General features: G+C 45.1%; 1 protein-coding gene across 3 annotated transcripts in view; it reads left to right on the top strand.

Annotated features, from left to right (window-relative positions):
- AGO2 (argonaute RISC catalytic component 2) overlaps window positions 1–16,337 on the top strand; it is a 111,932-nt gene extending 95,595 nt beyond the window's left edge. For all 3 annotated transcript variants that reach the window (XM_025450840.3, XM_035701570.2, XM_025450841.3), the window contains 3 exons: window positions 3,066–3,167; window positions 3,810–4,009; window positions 4,285–16,337. In XM_025450840.3, coding sequence (XP_025306625.1) covers window positions 3,066–3,167; window positions 3,810–4,009; window positions 4,285–4,393 — 411 coding nt within the window. In that variant the 3' untranslated portion in view covers window positions 4,394–16,337. The remainder of the gene's footprint in view (window positions 1–3,065; window positions 3,168–3,809; window positions 4,010–4,284) is intronic.
- The last annotated feature ends 3,864 nt before the right edge of the window (window positions 16,338–20,201 follow it).

Here is a 20,201-nt window from a genome sequence, read left to right as displayed (position 1 = left end):
AGCTCCCGGGAGATTTCCAACCCGCAGTATTGGGCAAACCACGTTTTGTTTTAAGATTTTATTTATTTATCCAGGAGAGACACAGAGAGAGAGAGAGAGGCAGAGACACAGGCAGAGGGAGAAGTAGGCCCCATGCAGGGAGCCCGATGAGGGACCTGATCCCGGGTCTCCAGGATCAAATGGCCGTGGGACGAAGGCAGGAGCTAAACTGCTGAGCCACCCAGGCATCCCTGTTTTGTTTTTTTAATCATACAATTAAATTTTAAATCAGCAGTAGCACTAAAAAGACATTTAAGAAAGCCTGAAATTTTAAATTCACTTCCAAGTAGCACATGCATTAAACATGCAAAGGGAATAAAAATTACAAAGTAATCAGAACTGAAGAAAAACAAGAGAATCTCATTTCAGACTTTATGCAGTGTAGCTGAAGCAGTTCTTGAAGAGAATAGACTTAGATACATCCGTGGGAAAATAAGGAAGAGAACCATCAAGTGCCCTAATGTGCAGCAAGAACAGAAGAGGCAGGAGGGAAGGCTCCCTCCCTGCCCAGCCCCCCCCCCCCCCCCCCCCCGACCACTGCCACCACCACCCCACCCCACCCCCATCTGGAGTCACCGGGCTCAAAGTCACTTGTTCCTACCCAGCCCCTCCCAGCCCCTCCCGAAATGTGAGATAATGAAGGAAAAGATGAAGAAGAGGAGCATATTAACACAAACAAAATCTGCTTCTTTGAAGATGGATAAATTTAGCAAGAGTCAACAAGGGGGAAAAAAAGGTTACTTGTAACAATATTAAGAGCAAAAAGAGAACCGTGACCCCAGAGGGGGGATGTGTTTCTCCAGGCTTTACACTGATAGATACATTAGAAAAGTCAGAAGAAATAGATACAAACAGTTGTTTGTGGAATCACATAAATTACTGAGACCAGCTCTGCAGGATAATCCAGTCATTGTTTCCCAAAGGCATCAGGCCCAGAGAGTTTTACAGGCAACTTTGGCCAAACCTTCAAGAAGACATGATCTTTTCCTTTTTTAAAAAGATTTTATTTATTCATGAGAGACACAGAGAGAGAGGCAGAGGGAGAAGCAGGCTCCCTGTGAGGAGCTCAATGCAGGACTTGATCCCAGGACCCTGGAATCAGTACCTGAGCCAAAGGCACATGCTCAACCACTGAACTACCCAGGCATCCCAAGAAGACATGATCTTAAAGTGTGGCAGAGAATGGGAATAAAAGAGGAAACTACTTAGCTTTTTTTATGAAGCTTATCTAGATTTTTTTCTATAGACCAGTTTTATAAAACCTTCAAAGGATAATCTTAAGCAAAATTTTTCAGAAAATGGGAAATGTCAGGGTGGGACTCAAAGTTATCCTGATAATAACAAGTTTTGACAAGGATGTGGGCGTTGTGACACAGTCAGGAGCACAGAGTCTGGAGCCAGACAGCCTGGCTGTGCACCCCTCAGCATCCAGGCTGCATAACCACAGGTGTCAGCCCCCCTAGAACACCTTCCTCGGGATGTCAGGAAGGTTAGCTGAGCTAACACACTAAGCTCTTGGCATTGTCCTTGGCATAGGGCAAAAGCATTATTATGAAGACTCTCCCACACTTTCAATGGAGTGGAGACTAATAAGTCACCTTGGATGGCATTTGGTAATTCTAGCCCTGGAGAAACCCACCTGCCTATGTAGAAGGACACATGTATAAGAATATTTATTGCACCATTGTTTCTTTTATTTTTTTAAGATTTTATTGATTCTTGAAAGGCACAGAAGGAGAGAGGCAGAGACGTAGGCAGAGGGAGAAGCAGGCTCCCTGTGAGCAGCCCAATGCGGGACTCAATCCCAGGACCCCGGGATCATACCCTGAGCTGAAAGAAGATGCTCAACCACTGAGCCACCCAGGAGTCCCCCCCCCCTTTTTTTTAAGCTTTTGCAGTATTGTTTTTGATAGCAAAAACTTTATCTGCTAACAGGAGAAGGGGTTGTGATGTGTTCATATACTGACATGCTACACGGCAATGAATATGATAGACTGTGTGTATCACATGAATACATCTCAAAATTGTAAATATTGAGCAAAACCGCAGGTAGCAGAACATATGTGACACACGTACACAACTTTAAAACCTGGGAAGTAACACCAGGTAGTGCTAAGGGAAACTTAAAAATGCAGTGAAAAATAAAAGCATATGTAGGAATGATAAAGTCTAAATCTGAGACTGCAACATAGGAGGGAAGCAGAGGGAGGCACTATTTTCAAATCGTTTACTTAAAAAAAAATCAGAAGGTGTGAAAAAGGTTGGCAAGAAGTAAAATACACACCCAAAGGGGCACAGGGGTTATACCGGGGATTCTCTCTTTTGTTTGTGTTTGAAAATTGTATAACTAAAAAACTAGTGATTTACTAAAAATAGGTTGGGCTCTAGAGCTTTGGCGTTGTTGCTCCCCAGTGGTAGTAGCGGGGCGTCTGCTGGCTTTGTCATCCTAGAATGTGAGCCTAGAGTGAAGTGGTTGGATATAATTCGCAGTCTAGTCTGTACCCCTGCTTCTCCGATGGTCTCTAAGGGAAAAGCATGCCCTCTTGGGTGGTGGTGATGAAGCCACCCACAAGGCGCAAGAGCTCCTGACAGCTTTCAGGGTTTTCTAGCTTTTGTGCCTTGAACAGCAGGTGTGTTTGTGCACAGCTGATGACCTGTCAGGTGTCCATCGTGCATGGTTTTAGATTTGTGTGTCGGTGACCTCAGCAGTCATGGGGAGTTCTTCAAGCGTTACACACAGATTCTCAGTGAAGGGCAGACAACTACGATTCTCTTCTGGGCCTTGACGAGATGGGGAAAATAGCCCCAGCCGTCATGGGACAGGAACTTACTTACTTCTAGTAGTTAGTGTTTGTTAAATTTTATCTTAGTTCTGTAGCGCTGAGCAAATGCATTAGCTGGTGTAGACTGCGAAATCGGGCAGCCTGCGATCAGGAAGGGCCAGCAGCGGAACGCAGTGTGGGTGAGGCGGAATTGCTAGCTTTACCTTGCTGCCCCGTGTCTAATGGGCTCCTGTGTTGCCGAAGGTCGGGAAAAGTGGAAACATTCCAGCAGGCACAACTGTGGACACGAAAATCACCCACCCGACCGAGTTTGACTTCTACCTGTGTAGTCACGCTGGCATCCAGGTAAGGACGGTGGGGGGGCCCTCCGCACGTTCTCGGTGTCTCCGAACACAGACCCCAGCGGGCACTGGGGGCACACTAGGGGAACCAGGGCTGGGGCCCCAGCCTGTCCCCAAGGCACTTGGGCAGGTGGCCAGTGAACAGGTGCGGCTTGGGACCGTGGGTGCTGAGGAGCAGGGACCCACTGGTGTGCTGTGGTCGGGGTTCCCATTTTAGATGAGATGAAGTCAGAAGTAGCTGGGGCAGAGGCCAGGTGCGCTGGTGAGGTGCAAGAGGTGTCCCATGTGCCTGGAGCCCGGTGACCAGCGAGCTAGCAGAGATGTGAGCGGTGACAGGGCCCCTGGGGCTGCTACGAGAAGGGCAGCAGGTGACGGAGGTGCTGACTCAGGGTCCACTCCTTCCCACTTCGTGGGCCGCAGCCTTGTCCCCGGCCACACGCCTTTGTAGGACGTACAGGGAAGGTCTCTGTCGGTGAGGGGCCCACAGTGTTTTGTCCTTAGGAGTCGTCCCACTGTGTTCTCTGTACGGAGGTTGCATAGCCCACCGTGACCAAAGCGTGGCTTTTCTCAGCAGTGCCCTCGCGTAGGTGAGTTCTGGATTTCTCACTCTCACATTGACTCCTCTGATCCTCTGATCTGCTTTTAGGGAACAAGCAGGCCTTCCCACTATCACGTGCTTTGGGATGACAATCGTTTCTCTTCCGATGAGCTGCAGATTCTCACCTACCAGCTGTGTCACACCTATGTGCGCTGCACACGCTCCGTGTCCATCCCGGCGCCAGCATACTATGCCCACCTGGTGGCCTTCCGGGCCAGGTACCACCTGGTGGACAAAGAACATGACAGGTGAGTGGCATGCCTTTCAAACTGGCTGGGGTCATGGCAGGGGGCACTTCTGCAACACGCTTTGGCAGCTCCGTGTTCAGACCGGGAAGCAGTGGGGCCCCTGTGGCTGGAGCCGACTGTGACACAGACACCCGGAGGCCAGCACCGACACTGCCGCCCAGTGGCCGCATGGCCACCACCCCAGACGTCTAGTGCATAGTCTTACCTAGTTACCCGCACGCTGCCTCGTGGTGCATTAAAGGCTGCACACTCTCTCTCTCCTCCCATCCCCGCAGTGCCGAAGGAAGCCATACCTCCGGGCAGAGTAATGGACGAGACCATCAAGCGTTGGCAAAGGCAGTCCAGGTTCATCAGGACACGCTGCGCACCATGTACTTTGCTTGACGTGTTTTAGTGTTTACGATTGTGTACCGAGTTGGATTCACATGAGACCAGCTACACTCAGACCAACAGATGCCCAGCCCTTCCGTGACAGCCAGCATCGAACATGAGACGTCATTGATTTTAGTAGATTCTCCATTTTCCAGAATGCCTTCCGTCCCAGATTTCAAACTTGGATTTTGAACTGCAGACCTGTATGAGACCCCATTGTCGTAGGAAATATGGTTTGCCAAAATCTATAAGCTGCTTATTAAAAATAGAGTCCCGTGTTTCCTAAAAATCTCCTAAAACCAGTCTATGAACTCAGGGCTTTAAAACATTTTTAATTTATTTGGTCATTCAATTTACTTGTTTTTAACACATGATTCTCTATGAAATTGGTGGGCTCAAACTAGCTGTGAACGTTCTCAGAGAGTGAAAGCAACGCAGATCGTGGCTGTGGTTTTAAAGCCTTGAGCATTCTGAGGTGGTCACTAAAGTTTTATGTCAGAGTGATACTAGTGTGCTCCTGACAGGGCTGACGCAAGCTCTTCAGGACCTCGGGCAGGTGGCCCGCCGAGGCGCCCATGGGTGTCTTGTCCTGCCATTGCCTGCCTTTCACTCAGCTTGAAATAAGGAGCGGGGGCAGAGGATGGGCCATGTGTGTTTACAACATTTATAGGTCCAGAGAGATTGGCAGACAAGTGCCATTTTAATAAAAATTTATTTAAAAAAAAAAAAAGAAAAAAGACAATATGCCGACAGTCTAATCATAAGATTTGTCCTATAGGACTGTGACATTTATTTTCCAAAGTTTCTAAAGAATACGGGTCTGTGGTGATAAATACAGTACAATCCTTTTTCACTGTTATGTCTTTAATGTAAGAGAAAAAATATATATATCTGGTTTGCAGTATTAATGTGATAGATAGATGCTGTTTTTTCATTTTATTGACTTCGGGGTGCTTATTGTGATCTGTTTCGCATATCAAGAGTGTTCTGGAGACTGGACCACCTCCTGTGGTTCTCAGTGCTTACATACAGGAGTATGCAATTGAGTCAATGTGACCGCCACCCGCCTCCCCCCCGCGTAGATTGCGTAGCCTGTACCTTCGGGGGGACCGAGCGCGGGCCCGGCGGCCGCTCGCCACCACCCCACGTCCTGCCCCCTGTGCATTGCTCGGCCGATTAAGCACAAATGGAATGTATTTATTCTTCCATTCCCGGGAAACAAGTCCGTGTGTCCGAGTGTCCCTCTCTCTGTCCGGTTCTGTTAGACGAGTTCCGTAGGACCTATGCACTGAAGCGCGCAGAGAGCCGTGGGCGGAGGCGCCCCGTGGGCACGGGCCCGGCGAGCCCTGCCCTCGGTGGACGCCGCGCCAGCAGAAGAGCCTTGCATCCTGGGCCCTGCGTGTGGGTTTGCCCAGCTAGAAACCATTGCACTAAGCATGATAACCATGGACAACTTGAAAAGGGTAACAGCGGACAACTCTGTTTGTGCTAAGTGGGCTGTTTGTCCTTTTGGACAATTTAAAAAGGAAAAAAAAAATCAAATCCACTTTCAGTGTAGAGATTCAGGGGAGGAGACGGGCCTTCCCCTAGTGCTGCTTTGTGCTCTGTCGGCCTCCCTCTCCCTGCTGCCGGCCCCCCGAGCCCAGCCTGACACTTACCTCTGGCACTGCGGCGGAAAAGGCACCCCCCTGTGTGTCGCCCGCGGCCCTGGGGTGCTGGGGGAGTGCGGGGGGGGGGCAGGGGAGCCGCGGGCGGAGCTGTAATGGACACTCGGCCTAGATTTCGGCGGCGATGACAAAGGGGAGACTATTATTTGTGAAGATATATACTCAGAGTGGTGTGTGCGTGTGTGTGTCCGTGTGTGCATGTGGGTGTCTTATTAATGGCATTAGCCTCTTCTTGCTGTATCTTTTTTGTTTGGGGGTTTGTTTGTTGGGTGGTTTTTTTTTTTTTTTTTTTTTGGTCTTTTTAAACGAACAGAAGCCTCTGCTCTAAGAAATGTTGCAATTCCCTGTCGTTTTATTGGCAAGTGGCACTTTCTCCTATTTTCAGAAGGATACCTATACACTCTTGGCTGAAATTACCAGGAGCATTCAAGCTTAAGGAGGGAATCTTTTCACTTACACACTTTTGAAATCTGAAATTAGGTTAGTTTTCAGCCATTCTGAGGATCATCTAGAACCATGTGTCTCAAAGGTGTGTTTCTGCTACCTGCAGCAGGGTCCTGGTGGTCGAGGCAGTGGTGGTACTTGGTAAAAATGCAGACTCCTGAATCCGATTCTCCAGAGCCGGGGCTGGGCATCTGTATTTTATACCATCGACTGAGGTTCCAGGGCTGCCTAAAGTCAGGACCTCTGATCTAGAGCTTTCTGAGGAGTGCTCTCCCTCGAGCACCGAGGGCCCAGCGGAGGAGGAGCCCTTTGGCGGCAGCACAGGTAGGTACTCGCTGAGCTAACACCTAGGAAAGATCGCAGGCCAGTGGAAAGTTAGACCTAAATGTCTTGTTGTTGTTGTTTTTAATCATTTTGAAGGAAAGGTTTTCCTTTTAGTGGGCCAAAGTACTTTGAGAAGGGTACTTTTTATAGCCCTATGCTTGTTTTATAAAACTTTTAATACTAAAAGCATTAATAGACCAAACATCTCCAGCTAGGTTAGCTGCATACCTTTGTACACATCTGACGGATGATTCAGAATTCAAATGGCTGTAGTTACAATTTCTCAGGTAAATAATTGTTTTCCCAAATTTCTACCAATCCCCCCATTATTAGGATAAATTTTGAGACAGCGTAAAACCTCAATGTCCTGTAGACTAAGTCTGAGCCCTGTTCACATGGAAGCCAAAAGGGGCCCTTGCTGTCTCTGACTGTGCTTACACCCCCGCCCGGGCTACCTCTGCCCCCCACCCCACCCCCATGACCCCAAGAGGGCTCCCAGGGTAGCTCCGCCCTCTGCCTGCGTCTAGCCACCCGGAGGCTTGGGGTGCATGCAGATTTGAGAGGTGTCTGTGCGCTGGCTTTGCCCCACCCCACTGTTAAGTAAGGTGTGCCTTGCTTTAAGCAAACTGAATGTGAAAATTATGATGTAGAAATCTGGATTCATTTAAAAGAAAAACTGGGATTTATCTCGTCTCTTTAAAAGAGGTCTCCTGATTAGATTCTTATACTGGTACTCTTCCTAGTAGATGTTAAAATATTCACTTTAAGAAGAATGACCGCTCCCATCCCTTCACCACCGTCTGTCTTGTTCGCCCCACTGTCGCCCTAGTGACAAAGCAATGAAGGAAGCCCAGGGGAGCCGAGGACGGTGCCGCTGAGATCCATCCTCTTTGTGTTCGACACGCTCAGACTTTCCTAGTTCAGATACATTTTTGTAAAACTAGGCGTACTCGTACCTCTAGGAAGGGATTGTTTGGTTTGGTTTGGGTTTTGAGAAGTCTCCCCTTAGACACTTTTGATACATTATAGGGTCTGCTTTTACTTTTTAAGGTGATGTTGCTTGTTGGTAGTGGTCTTACACTCCCTTGGATGAATGTCCACACTCTAGAACTGCCGGCCACCCCTGGCCACTGGGCGGGCTTGCCTGAGAGGGCCGTGGTGGGGACAGAGTGATGTCTGTGCTCTTTGAGGCTGGCCGTGGTCACTGCCATTACTGATGTTTACCCCTGGTTACAGAGTGCTCATTGGAAGACAGTTTGAGCTCAGTTCCTACAGCAGGGTTGGGGGGTGGTTTTACTGATGTTATATTATATGTTATTTTTATTGTTGTTAAATGCAAATGTTGCTATTTATTTTTTTCTTTCTGCTCTGGTTCGATTTGGCCGATGTGGATATATCCCAGTGCATGTGGTACCTGATGGATATGATAGAAATTATTTTCCCCAACTTTTATAAATTGCCTAATGTTTACCTGCAAGTTTGCTGGATGATTTATTTTTGAAAGCCACAAATGTAATTTTTCTGGATGAATTGTTTTTCTTATATATGCAGCAATGTAATTTTACATTGATCTGCAGGGTGATTTAAATTTTATTTTTACAAGGCAGTTTTTCAGTCAAATTATATATTTGATACAATATGTTAAGGGTAGACCAGCCAAGCGTCCTGCAGTTGGGACACCAGACTGTCTCTAGGGGGCCTGGGGGGCTGGGACGGCTTCTCTCGGTTGCTCGTCGTCATGGAAGCACTTGGCTTGTTTCGTGGAGCCGTCAGGATCTGGATGTACTCCTTCAACGGGACTTTGATCTGGTGGACAGTTAAAAGGATTTTTCATGGGCATTTTCCTACACCTAAGGCAGTTCCATTAGGAGGAGCTTTAGAAGTTGACATAATCCAGACAGTGGACAATCCCAGTGGCCCAGACAAGCCATAGAAATCTCCCTGTGACCTCTCTTTGACTCATCTCTCACTCTCATGAGAAAGGAATGTACAATAAACAGAAACTTCCTCAGTGTGCGCCTCACTCTCAGAATGCAAATATTTTATTTATATTTTAAGCCCTTCCCCAAAGTAACCAAGAAGATTCTTTCTAGCTGCCCTGCCTGCAGGCTCGGCCGCCTTGACGTGTTTTCAGTGTAGACCCGGTGCACGTGTGACTTTGTGATGGGGCTGTCTGTGTTATACACACATGCTGACTCTTTTGTAAGGAAAATTTTCAACTCAAAATAATTGCACTGATTTTTTGACAACTTCCTTTTTATTGTGTCCAACTTTGCATCTGCTGTACTTGTTTGAAATGATTGTAAATAGATTTAGGTTAGCAAAAATGATATGAACACAACACGTCGCTACATTGTAGGGGACTGCTATGTTTTCAGTATTATGTGTTAGAGCTGCGTGGCCCTCGCTCTGCCTCTGTAGCCTTGTGTCTGTTGACTATTCATGAAGGACAAATTAGCCTCGTGTTCTTGTTTTTCAGGAAGTAGGTTTTCTGCAATCTATAGAAAGGAGAGTCCTCTCCCCTGGAGGTCTGAAGGTTTGATTTTAAGAGGATTGATTATAAATCCTTTGAACACTTTTTTCGGTCTAATTCCTTGCTGTTTCCCGTGGCTCCTGAAAGCATTTTCTTCCAGTTCCATCCAGCATCTGACAGTCTGGATAGGAAGCATCTGTGTGGCCAATGTGAATAGACCACTAAGCAAGGGCCTCCTCGCCTCTCTTTGGTCAGCCATCATTTTGAAGCCATGAGATCACTGTTGTGTCAAAACTGTCATTTGCGGCTTAATGCATAGATGCTAGAGAGACCTGGAATCCAGTGCTGTTCCTTTATGGCTTGTGATTTTTGCTAGATAAGAAGTGTGTGCTCCGGCACACGGTGTGTGATTGTTTGTGGTCAGGCTACCCGGTATCAGACACACAAAGGAGCTTTTAGACCCAAACCAGTCGTGAGTGTGTGTTCACGTAGCGTCGATGCCGTCGTGGTGCCCTCCCTAATGCTTTTTTGGTTATGTTTTGCCATTTTATTGTCTAAAGTGAATGTATTGGCTTAGCCAAATCACTACAGAAGGTGGTTTCTAAATACCTTTTAGTTTAAAAAAAATAAAAATAAATGCAGATAAAGGCTACCTCTGAATTCTCAATAGGTTCATGTTTGCTCTTAAGCGTAGCTATCCACACTGAAAAAAGCCAAAACGTTGCCTGAATAAACTGAATTGTGAACATCTCTCTCTTTAGTTCTGGCTTGAAAATGTGTGTGCCATACTGTGACCCATGGGCAGTCCCCTCCTCCCCCTCGGAGGCATCAGAGGTGGACCGGGGACTCCTCAGGGCTGCCCAGCTCAATAATCTAGGGTTCTACGCAGCCAGCGTGAATAAAATGGAAAAGCTTTCCGCACCGTCCTCACAGGCTGGCGGGAACATCTCCACGCAGGGCCGTGGGTGGTGAAACCTTGAAACGGCCTGTTGTCCTGGATTTTCACTTTCCTATTTGCTGTAAGAAAGCACTTTCTTCTCTGTGTTACTTATGAATGGGTTGAAAATGGCTCCCTCTGCTCTCTTCTCCCTTTTTGTACACTCTGTAAAATCACGAAGGTGCTGAAACACCGACTCTCATGCAAATAATACGTCTAAAGCGGCTGTATGGTTTCAAAAAACCATGCAGTTATAGTTGACCTTTGACTTTGGAACCTTGAGTTACCATCACTCCCTACTTAATAAACATGATCTACAGTTTAAAAGCAAAATGTTCCGTTCGAGTCCAAGGCCCTCTGTTGTGGACACAGGGTCCACAGCCAGCATCTTGAAGTAGGAGTTCCTGCTGCCAGCACCCTGGCTCCCCTGACGCTAACTTACGGGCAGTCTGTCCTGAGGGAGTTTGTTACCGTTCTGAGTACCCCTCCTGTGATTAACCACTTTGCTGTCAGAATGTCCTTTGCCCACACACTGTGGGTCAGTCGGTGTCATCCTCTGCCTTCTTCGGATCTTGTTTTTACATTCTCTACATTGTCTCGTCTTTGGAATGGTTCCTATCTGCTCCAAGACACCTCCATTGGTTTGCTGTTATATTCTTGAGGGACAGGCAGGTGGTTTTGCAGTTACAGATGTCTGGTTGTGTGGAGGTTGCTCTGCCCTCTTACCGGACACTCCTCAGACACTGACTTTGGCCCAGAGAGGTTCCAAATACAACGTTACCTGGAAATTTTTGCCTTTAGCACTGTTGTTTTGGGTTTTGATGCTTTTCATGCTACATGGCGTACTTTAATTCTGAAAGAGCTAAGTGTCCTTTGCAGTCTTTCTAAGAATGTTTTGTACTTCTGCAGTTACACTGTTTTGTAGATAGAGCCCACCCCAAGATGCATGGATGTGTAGGGTGGGTAACCCACAACGTCTGCTGACATGCTTCTGGAACTTGCTTGGGTGCTCTGGGTTGGCCTCATTTTCAACTAGGATCCCATTCAGGGTGTTTTGGGGGACACTGCACAGCGGCCCCCTCCTTGATTCAGTAATGTGAACTGTTGAACTCAGACCCACCCATCAGCTTTTTGCGTTACAGATCTCCAGAATCCTGGGGTGGGCCTCTCCCGCCATCTTCGCATTCATGAAAGGTTATTTTAAAAGAGGGAACTGAAGATTACTGGTGCTTTTGTTAACACTTTTCTCTTATTGGTCGATGTGAAAAATTTCAATGCGTTAACATCTTTCAACGCCCTTGGTGGTATGCAGAAGAGTTGAATCCTCAACTCACTCCCATCCCCTTTCTGGGGGGTGGCAGGAGGCTGAATTATCTTCTATTTACGACCTCTTTGGATTTCAGTAGTTCAGAGTTAAAGCTAAAACACCAAATACTAACTCTTGCCCCTCAAGTGTCTCCAGGAACTAGATGTTGAGGCCGCCCTCATTAAGTAGCTTCTGAATCAAGGTCCTTAAAACCATGAGTTGAACCCAAGAACACCCCACACAACCAGGCCAGGGGGTGTGCTGCAGGCTGATGCTTGGCTTCCTTGGCACCACTTGGCAGAACTAGGTGCTTGTGTTGGGGAGCCAAGGCTCCTTGGAACTCTAGAGACTGTGCGAACAATCTCGGGGTGTGGGAGAGGGCAGGTCCCTCTGACCCAGGAAGCAGGTGGCACCAGGCCTTCCTCTGGTCTCCTTTGGTACCAGACTGAGCGTGTTCTGGAAGACCCGGTCTCAGCCGCTGTGCCTTTAAAGTCCGGTCCTCAGTGTCCTTTCTCAATCATGTTGGGGCTGCATTTTTATTGGGAAGTAAGCCTGTACCATTCCACAAGTCAATCATTGATCTTCTGCCTTCTAAGCTGTATCTGCTCCTCAACTCCTGACTCTGTAAACTGTGATGCCCATGCACACTGTCTCGTGTCAGAAAACGTTAGGTTCTCATAGTTGAAGGAATTCCTTCCCAAGTCCACGTCTGCTGGAATTCCAGGAAGTCAGCGCAAGATCCATCTCTTAGGCCTTGGCGGCGGCCATCAACACAACCCAGTGGTTTTGTCCTCAGAGTCACTCAACAAGCATATTTAGTGTAACAGAACTAGATTTTTAGAATGAAAATTGGAATCGTGTCTCTGTGAATTGCGTGTGAAGCCCTCAGACGTAAGGTGCTACTCAGTCCTACTGTCCTTACTTTGGGATGCTTTTCCATTTGTGTGGCTCTGTTTTGTGGTGTGCGGGGAAGCTGCTGACTTGGGTGAGCCGTGCATAGAGGACTCCCGGTTCTGACATGCGTAAAATACATTTTTTTATCTCGAACTTTTCCAAGCCAGGTATTGAGCAGTTTCTTGGCTGATGGTCTAATTAAAAAACACCTTAACCCTGTTGAGGGTTAAGAGATGATTTTATTGCTTTTAAGTGGGGGAAATAATCCAATGTTATTTATTTTTAAAATGCATAGAAACTCATTCTTGGCGGCTCCTCTTGGCCCTTCCTTCCTTCTACCAAACCCTCATTTTGAAAGGCATGGTTGTTCCCTCGGCAGAGGTGCTGGCTGCAGAGGGGATGCTACGTTAATAATTTTGGTTCCTCTTCAAAGCCAAATATACACATGACTGAAATCCTGAAAGCATATAGTTTAGCACTAAACTGAAATTTGAATCCTGAGTTTGATAGTGGATTTTAATGTAGCTGTTGAAGGTATGAATTCATGTTTTATAACTGTAGAGGCAAGTGAGTTTTTACTTAAGAAGTTTTAAGAGAATAGTTGTAAGTTTCTGTGCAGCAAAGTGGCTAATTACTCATTAAATACAAGAAAAGAATGTAGTGTCTACATGCATATTTGTCTTACCTCTGGTACACTTCAGATTACTTACCTAATACGTATTGAGGGCTTTTAACCCTGAGTTTTATCAACTTTTCTAGTTTTATTTTATTTTTATAAAATAATTGAAAAAGAACCAAAAATGAATTCAGAAGTTCCTTAGGTGGATCTTGCCTGTTCTTCATTTCCCCCACAAAGAAACATTTTGGAAGAGATTTTGAATCAACATGTATTGTGACCATTGCGAGTGTAGTGTTTTCTAAGAAGCCGAGCAGCTACACGGGCGTCCTGCAGGTGGTACTCTGCGAACTATCTGCGGGCTCGTTCAGAGCCGTGCAGGGCGATGGGGGGGGTCTCTGTGACGGCGTCGTGTGCTTGCAGTAGAGAAACCGTGCAGTGCTGTTTTGTAAATTGAAAGTTCCTGTATAAACTAGTATTTATATACATTGGCCTCTCTGTATAATTTCTCATTTGCTACATGAATTGTAAAATTCGTTATAAAATTCTCGTACCTGCTAAATACACTTCTGAGGCTTCACGTCCTTGTCTCGTTTCATACCATTCCGTGTGTTTTGAGGATGTCCAATGCTTGCATGACGCTAGGTGGTAATGCCACTTTAAATCAAGCCTTAATCAGATGTTAAAATTGTAAGTTTCAGAGTATGCAAAAATATTAGGCAGTGAGTTTAAACTGTTCAGATCAAGATGCTATATCATAATTCAACCAGTCTTTTCTCCAGAGTTACAAAGGGAAATTTGCAGTGATCCAGATCTCTCTCTCTCTCTCTCTCTCTCTCTCTCTCTGGTCTGGCTTGGCTGTTGCCATTGCTTGATGAAAATGGACCATTGTGCATTTCTGTGGCAGTCAAGAAGACCTGTTCTGAAAGTCTAGAGACTTTTTCAGGGTTACTTTTAAATGTTTGGTTTTTTTTCCCTCCAGTCTGAGATTTATTTATGGCTGATGGAGAGTATGATTTGGGCATAAATCTTAATTGCTGACCTGCTCACATTCTAAGCTTTCTTCAGGTAGTGCCACCTGCCATTGCTTCTGCATAGGATTATATGGATTTTTGTTTCTGTAAAAGCATCTTAAATTGAGACATGAAATGGAGGGGACCCAGCTTTCTTTACAATGTGGATCTACCTCAGTTAAACAGTTGGGTGCTATTTACTAAGTCTGTCAAATTAAATTGGAAAAAAGTAACCAAACAGCAAGATGTAACTCCACACAAAGCTTGAAATCATAATTTCCGTTTATTTAATAATATTTTTATTTATTTTGTGCCTTTTGTGTTGAGTCCTAATGCATTGAAAAAAAATCAGCATGAAATGAAATATTTTATATTGCAGGTGGGGAGAAAAAGCCCAATTGGCCATGGAATTTGATAGATTACCCCCAGCCAACTAGTTCTATGTATTGAAATCCCAACTGCCCTCTTGTGAAAAGGAAAAAAGGATGTCCAAGAGCAAATTAACATTTTACAAGCAAATTCCAAGCTCTTCTATGCATATACTGACAGCTCTCTTCATTTTCTGTGCCAATGAAGGGGCAGCCCAGAAACTCACGCGTACTCTTCTTGTTTCGCCATCCGTGCTCCCCTTCTCCTCTGGCGTATTTGGTACATTCATCTCATGTGCAGCCAGTGGACTGTGGTTGATTCCATCTGTCCTGGTGGAGGTGCTGGTGACGGTGAGCAGCCGGAGGGAAGGGGGAGTGCAGGAGCCGGCTGGAGAGGGGGGAGGCCTGCGCTCAGCAGCAGGCCCCGGGTCGCCGCGAGTTAGGCAAGCTTTCTGGCAGGTGAGAAACTAAGGTAGGAGATCGAAGACTTTCCATGCTTTTATATTTGGCAGTTTACAATTCTAGACTTTTCCTACTATGGTGATCTTTTTTAACTTAATTCTTTGGAGGTAACACAATATTTTGGAGTCTTAAGAATTTGATTTTATACCAATAAGAAATAAAAATTAGGGATCTTTCCTGTAGTATATAGTTTTACTATTTTAAAGAGATCTCTGAATTTTACAAGAGAACCAACATTCCTTAGTGGCAAAACTTTGAAAGTTGACTTGGGAGGCTTTTTGCTGCAGGATCTCAAAAAAATGGGATGATTCTAGTTAAGTGTTTTCATTGTTAAGCGTCCATCAGGTCAGTACTTAAGCTCTATTTTGTAAAGAGTCGCTCCCCCCGTTAGTATGCTGCATATACAGATCGGCATTGTTGCACTTTCTCAGTAGTGATGAATGCCCCGCAATTGGCTCACCAGTCAGCATTTTGTTCTTTGACCTAACAAGAGTACTTTGGGGCAGGTGATTAAATTTATATAGGTACCTCAAGAAAAAGAACCTGAATATGCTGCATTTTGTTTCTTTAGCTTTTATATGTAGCATTTTGTTTTGCTCTTATTATTTTGTTTTTAGAGCTATGCTTTTTGGACCCCAATAGACTGTTGGAAGAAATCTTAAAGTTACTCTTGTCAGGATACAGTATCCTTTGTTTTTGTCTTTTTAACTTCAGTATCTGGTTCAAAGGTTGCCCACCAGTAGAATACTACTTTACCCAAATATACCTAAGCAAAAGGGTACCATGTGTGCAAGCAGACAATAATGTTCCCAGTCCTTTCTGTTCATGCTGCTTTCTTAATTCTTTTCTCCATGTCATCAAGAGGTTGGAGAACTTCTTCCTAAGGTCAGACTTAGACGTGATGGCATCTAAATGTTTTCAACCCAGACCTCACAGAATTGCCATTGAGCAAGTAGCATGATCCTAAAGGAATTGCTGGCATCAGGCAGCCAGATGGCTGTGGTCTCTGAAGAGCCAGTCTTTGCGTTTCTCCATCCCCAGCACTCACCCTCACCCAACAGATGGGGAGTGGTCTGGATTGACAAAAGATAAACTGGTGAAGTGAGCTAAAGGCTGAGACACTGAGCATCTATTGTCGTGTTTAAGCTTAGCTGGGTCCTTTCGAGTTTGTTTTACAGCTTACTAGGTTAAGTAGTTTGCACTATTTTTGCAATAAATTCATGGAAAACCTAACAGTTACTTGTTTTGTTTCTTACTGTGTGTATATAAACTAATACTAAAGTTTGGCATAGTGTTTTTTCACCTCCTTACATACTTAACATGCACAGAATGCTGTAAATCTGATAAAATATGATGTGAATGATATTTTATAAAGTTATTTTGTATGGTGTCAATTTTGTTTTGCCTCATAGTATGTCAGCAAAAAATAAAATAAAATTCCTCATATTTACAGCCGCCTCTCCAAAAGATCTTCAATTACTCACGATTTGGGGACTTCCTTCTGCACAGGTTTCTGAGGTGAGAGCCTGCCTTCAATGATGATGTCTAGAGGCCTAGTCTGCAAGTACTGGACCTGTTCCTTGAACAATGTATTCAAAATAACTGGGCATTAGTCCTTGAGAATTCAGGCCTGGGGATGAAAATCACAGGAATGAACTAGAAAAATAAATGTGGTATCTAGGGGAAATGTGGTGTTTCTACCCTAGCAGCCATGAGAAAGGATGAAGTAAAAAGCCGTTCAACTAAGCCCCAATCGAGTGCAAGTCCTGAGGTCCATGTTGTGTGGGAATCAGAGGGTTCTCATCCTGGTGGGTCATAACTCCCTCTGCCCTTGCTAGGGTTACACGTACTGCTACCACTCTGAAATCCCTGGTGGCCTCACTCTGGGCTGTTCATGACTTCCACTATCTGTACTGTGAAGAGTAGGTGCTGTTGGGAAAGGAGGGTTGGACTGAAGCCAAAGAAATGGCTGAAAACCCTAGGATGCATGTACATTGTCACTAAAGCAGGCTAATAATACTTTGTTCCTGCTGAAGGCTATTTTCTGATTTTGAAGAGTATGTTATGTCTTATAGAGAATATGAAAATTCAGATGAATATGAAGATGAAAACTTTATTTATAATCACAACACTAACAGGTAATTTTTCTTAAAAGACTGGTATATTCTGTTCCAGTCTTTTTTTCCTTAACAAAATCATGATGAACTTCCTCCCCCACAGCCCCCCACCCTGCCTAAGATATCCAGGACCCTGTACTTCTCACTTAATATCTAAAACCAGACAGCAGGGGCCCCTGGGTGGCTCAGCGGTTTAGCGCCAACTTTAGCCCAGGTCGTGATCCCAGGATCCTGGGATCGAGTCCCACGTCGGGCTCCCTGCATGAAGCCTGCTTCTCCCTCTGCCTGTGTCTCTGCCTCTCTCTCTCTGTCTCTCTAATAAATAAGTACAATATTTAAATAAGAATAAAAATAAAACCAGACAGCACCTTTGTGCCACTGGCCCTGGGACATGCTAGCTGAAACTGGAAGAAGAGAATAGGAGCTCTATAATGCTACAGGCCAAACTTTGTGACATTCTTCCTGTTAAACTATATGATGGTGGGGCTCCTGCCTCACTTGGTTGGGTGTCTGACTCTTGGTCTCAGCTCAGGTAGTGATCTCAGTGTGGTAAGATTGAGCCCTGAGACAGGCTCTGTGTTCAGTGGGGAGTCTGCTTGAGTTTCTCTCTGCCCCTCCCCCTGCCCACATTCCCTCCCTCTAAAATAAATACATCTTTTTTAAAATTTAAAACTGTATGATGGTGTTACATGAATTAGGAGAAAATTTCAGAAAAGAAATGTTTCATCAGAAGCTGTTTATGCTCCATAGAGGATGAGGTGTCATACCGGGATGAATGGAAGGTTAATGTAAGAAAAGTATAGGATACAAAGAGTAAGATCAGTGTTAAGGGTGCTGAAGTCCAAGTAAAGACTGTAACCCACATAGAGTGGGAAGCAACTTCATTTTTAAGCTGCAAGGTCCAGTAAGGAAGGTAGTCAAATTGATGGGAGGATTAAATGAAAATGTACACAATATTAGAGGAGGTGCAGCCCCCCAGTAGCTACTTTAATATCGGCTGTTTTTAACTTTTTTTTTTTTTAAGATTTTATTTATTCATGAGAGACACAGAGAGACAGAGGGAAAAGCAGGCTCCCTGCAGGGAGCCTGACGTGGGACTTGATCCCAGGACCCCGGGATCACACCCTGGGCTGCTGGCAGACGTTCAACCACTGAGCCACCCAGGCATCCCAATTTTTAACATTTCTGATTAGGAAACACTAATCTTCATGAAAGTGTTCTGGTAATCTGATACCAGAATAGAAGAGGAAAGAGATGGGTTGCAAGGGTGGCTCAGTCAGTTAAGCATCTGCCTTCAGCTCAGGTCATGATCCCAAGGATCCCAGGGATCCCATGATCCCTGCTCAGCGGGGAGTCTGCTTCTCTCTCCCCCTCTCTTCCCCGCTCCACCACTTATTCCCTCTCAAATAAAATCTTTAAAAAAAAAAAAAAAAGAAGAAGAAGAAAGAGGCTACAGACAAGATGACACCATTTAGCAAGCTACTGTAACAGACTGGCATGTAGCTCGAGGACCCAGGAAGGGGAGAAATCCCCGAATAATTGGATTTCAAGTGCTTTGGATGGGTTAAGAATGTTTCAGCTGGTTAGACACAAAATACAATATTTTTCCTGGGGCTTGCTTTTTTTTTTTCCCCCTGGGGCTCTCTTAAACAGGAATATGTTAGTGGAGACACAGACTAGAGGCCATGGATGGCATTTAAAAAGATAGAGATATTTTAAAAGTTGTTCAAACCACAACAATAAAAAATACAAAGATACACAGAGAGGAGCACCTGGGTGGCTCAGTCAGCTAAGTGACCTGTTTTTGATCTCAGCTCAGGTCTTGATCTCAAGGTTGGAGTTCAAGCCCTACACTGGGCGTGGAGCCTACTAAGATACAGAGAAGATCTTTGCTACTTTGGGTTTGATGACAAGTCTTTAGATACATGAAAAGCATGATCCCCAGAGAAAAAAAACTGATAAACTGGACTTGCCCAATTAAGAACTTCTCAAAGATAAATAATGTCTGCTCTTTGAAAGATGCTGTCAAGAGACGGTAAAGACAAGCCACAGAGTGGAAGAAAATATTTGCAAATCCCAAAATCAAGCAAAGGGATCGTATTCAGAATATGTAAAATCCTCAAAACTCAACAGAAAGAAAATCCAGTAAAAAGATGAGCAAAAGACTTGGACCAAAGAAAATATGAATAGGGCAGCCCGGGTGGGTTGGCGGTTTAGCGCCGCCTTCAGCCCAGGGTGTGATCCTGGAGACCCGGGATTGAGTCCCGCGTTGGGTTCCCTGCACGGAACCTGCTTCTTCTTCTGCCTGTGTCTCTGCCTCTCTGTCTCTCATGAATAAAATCTTTTTAAAAAGAAGAAAATATGGCAAATAAGCAAAAGATGCTCATTTGTCATAAAAGAAATGCAAATGAAAACCTATACCCATGAAAATGGCTGAAATAAAAGTTTTGCAGAGGATACAGAGCATCTGAAGCTCATTTATTGCGAGTGGGAATGCAAAATGGCATAGCCACTTTAGAAGCCTGGCAGTTTCCTATGAACTTAAACACAAAACTCTACTAAGTATATACTCAATCGAAGTGACAACCTATGTTCACACAAAACCTGTATACAGAGGTTTCTAGGGCTTTATTTGTAATCATCAACACTGGAAACAACCCAAATTGGAAATGCTCTGTTGACCTATACATCCAGACCAGGTAATCCTTAGCAATAAAAAGGACTGAGCCACCCATGCAACCTGCATCTTTCCTCTTCTATTCTGGCCTGCAACGACACGCATCTCCTGTTACACATAACCAAACAAGGCTGTATGCCCTGGCTCTGTACTAGTGTTCCATCCATGTGACATGGGAAAGGCAGGTCAGCAAACCATGGTCTGCGAGCCAGAGCCAGCCCACTGTGTTTCTGTGTGGCCTATACGCTAAGAATGGTTTTTATGTTATTTCTTTAAAAAAAAAAAAAAGATTTTATTTATTTATTCATAGAGACACAGAGAGAGAATGAGAGGCAGAGACACAGGCAGAGGGAGAAGCAGGCTCCATGCAGAGAGCCTGACGTGGGACTCGATCCAGGGTCTCCAAGATCACGCCCCGGGCTGCAGGCGGCACTAAACTGCTGCGCCACCAAGGCTGCCCACGTTCTTATTTCAAAAGAATAATTCATGACCCATAAAAATTACACAATTCAAACATCAGTA

This window comes from Canis lupus, chromosome 13, assembly GCF_003254725.2.
Source record: "Canis lupus dingo isolate Sandy chromosome 13, ASM325472v2, whole genome shotgun sequence".
Classification (NCBI taxonomy): Eukaryota; Metazoa; Chordata; class Mammalia; order Carnivora; family Canidae; genus Canis; species Canis lupus.
This window is presented reverse-complemented; position numbering and strand designations above follow the sequence as displayed.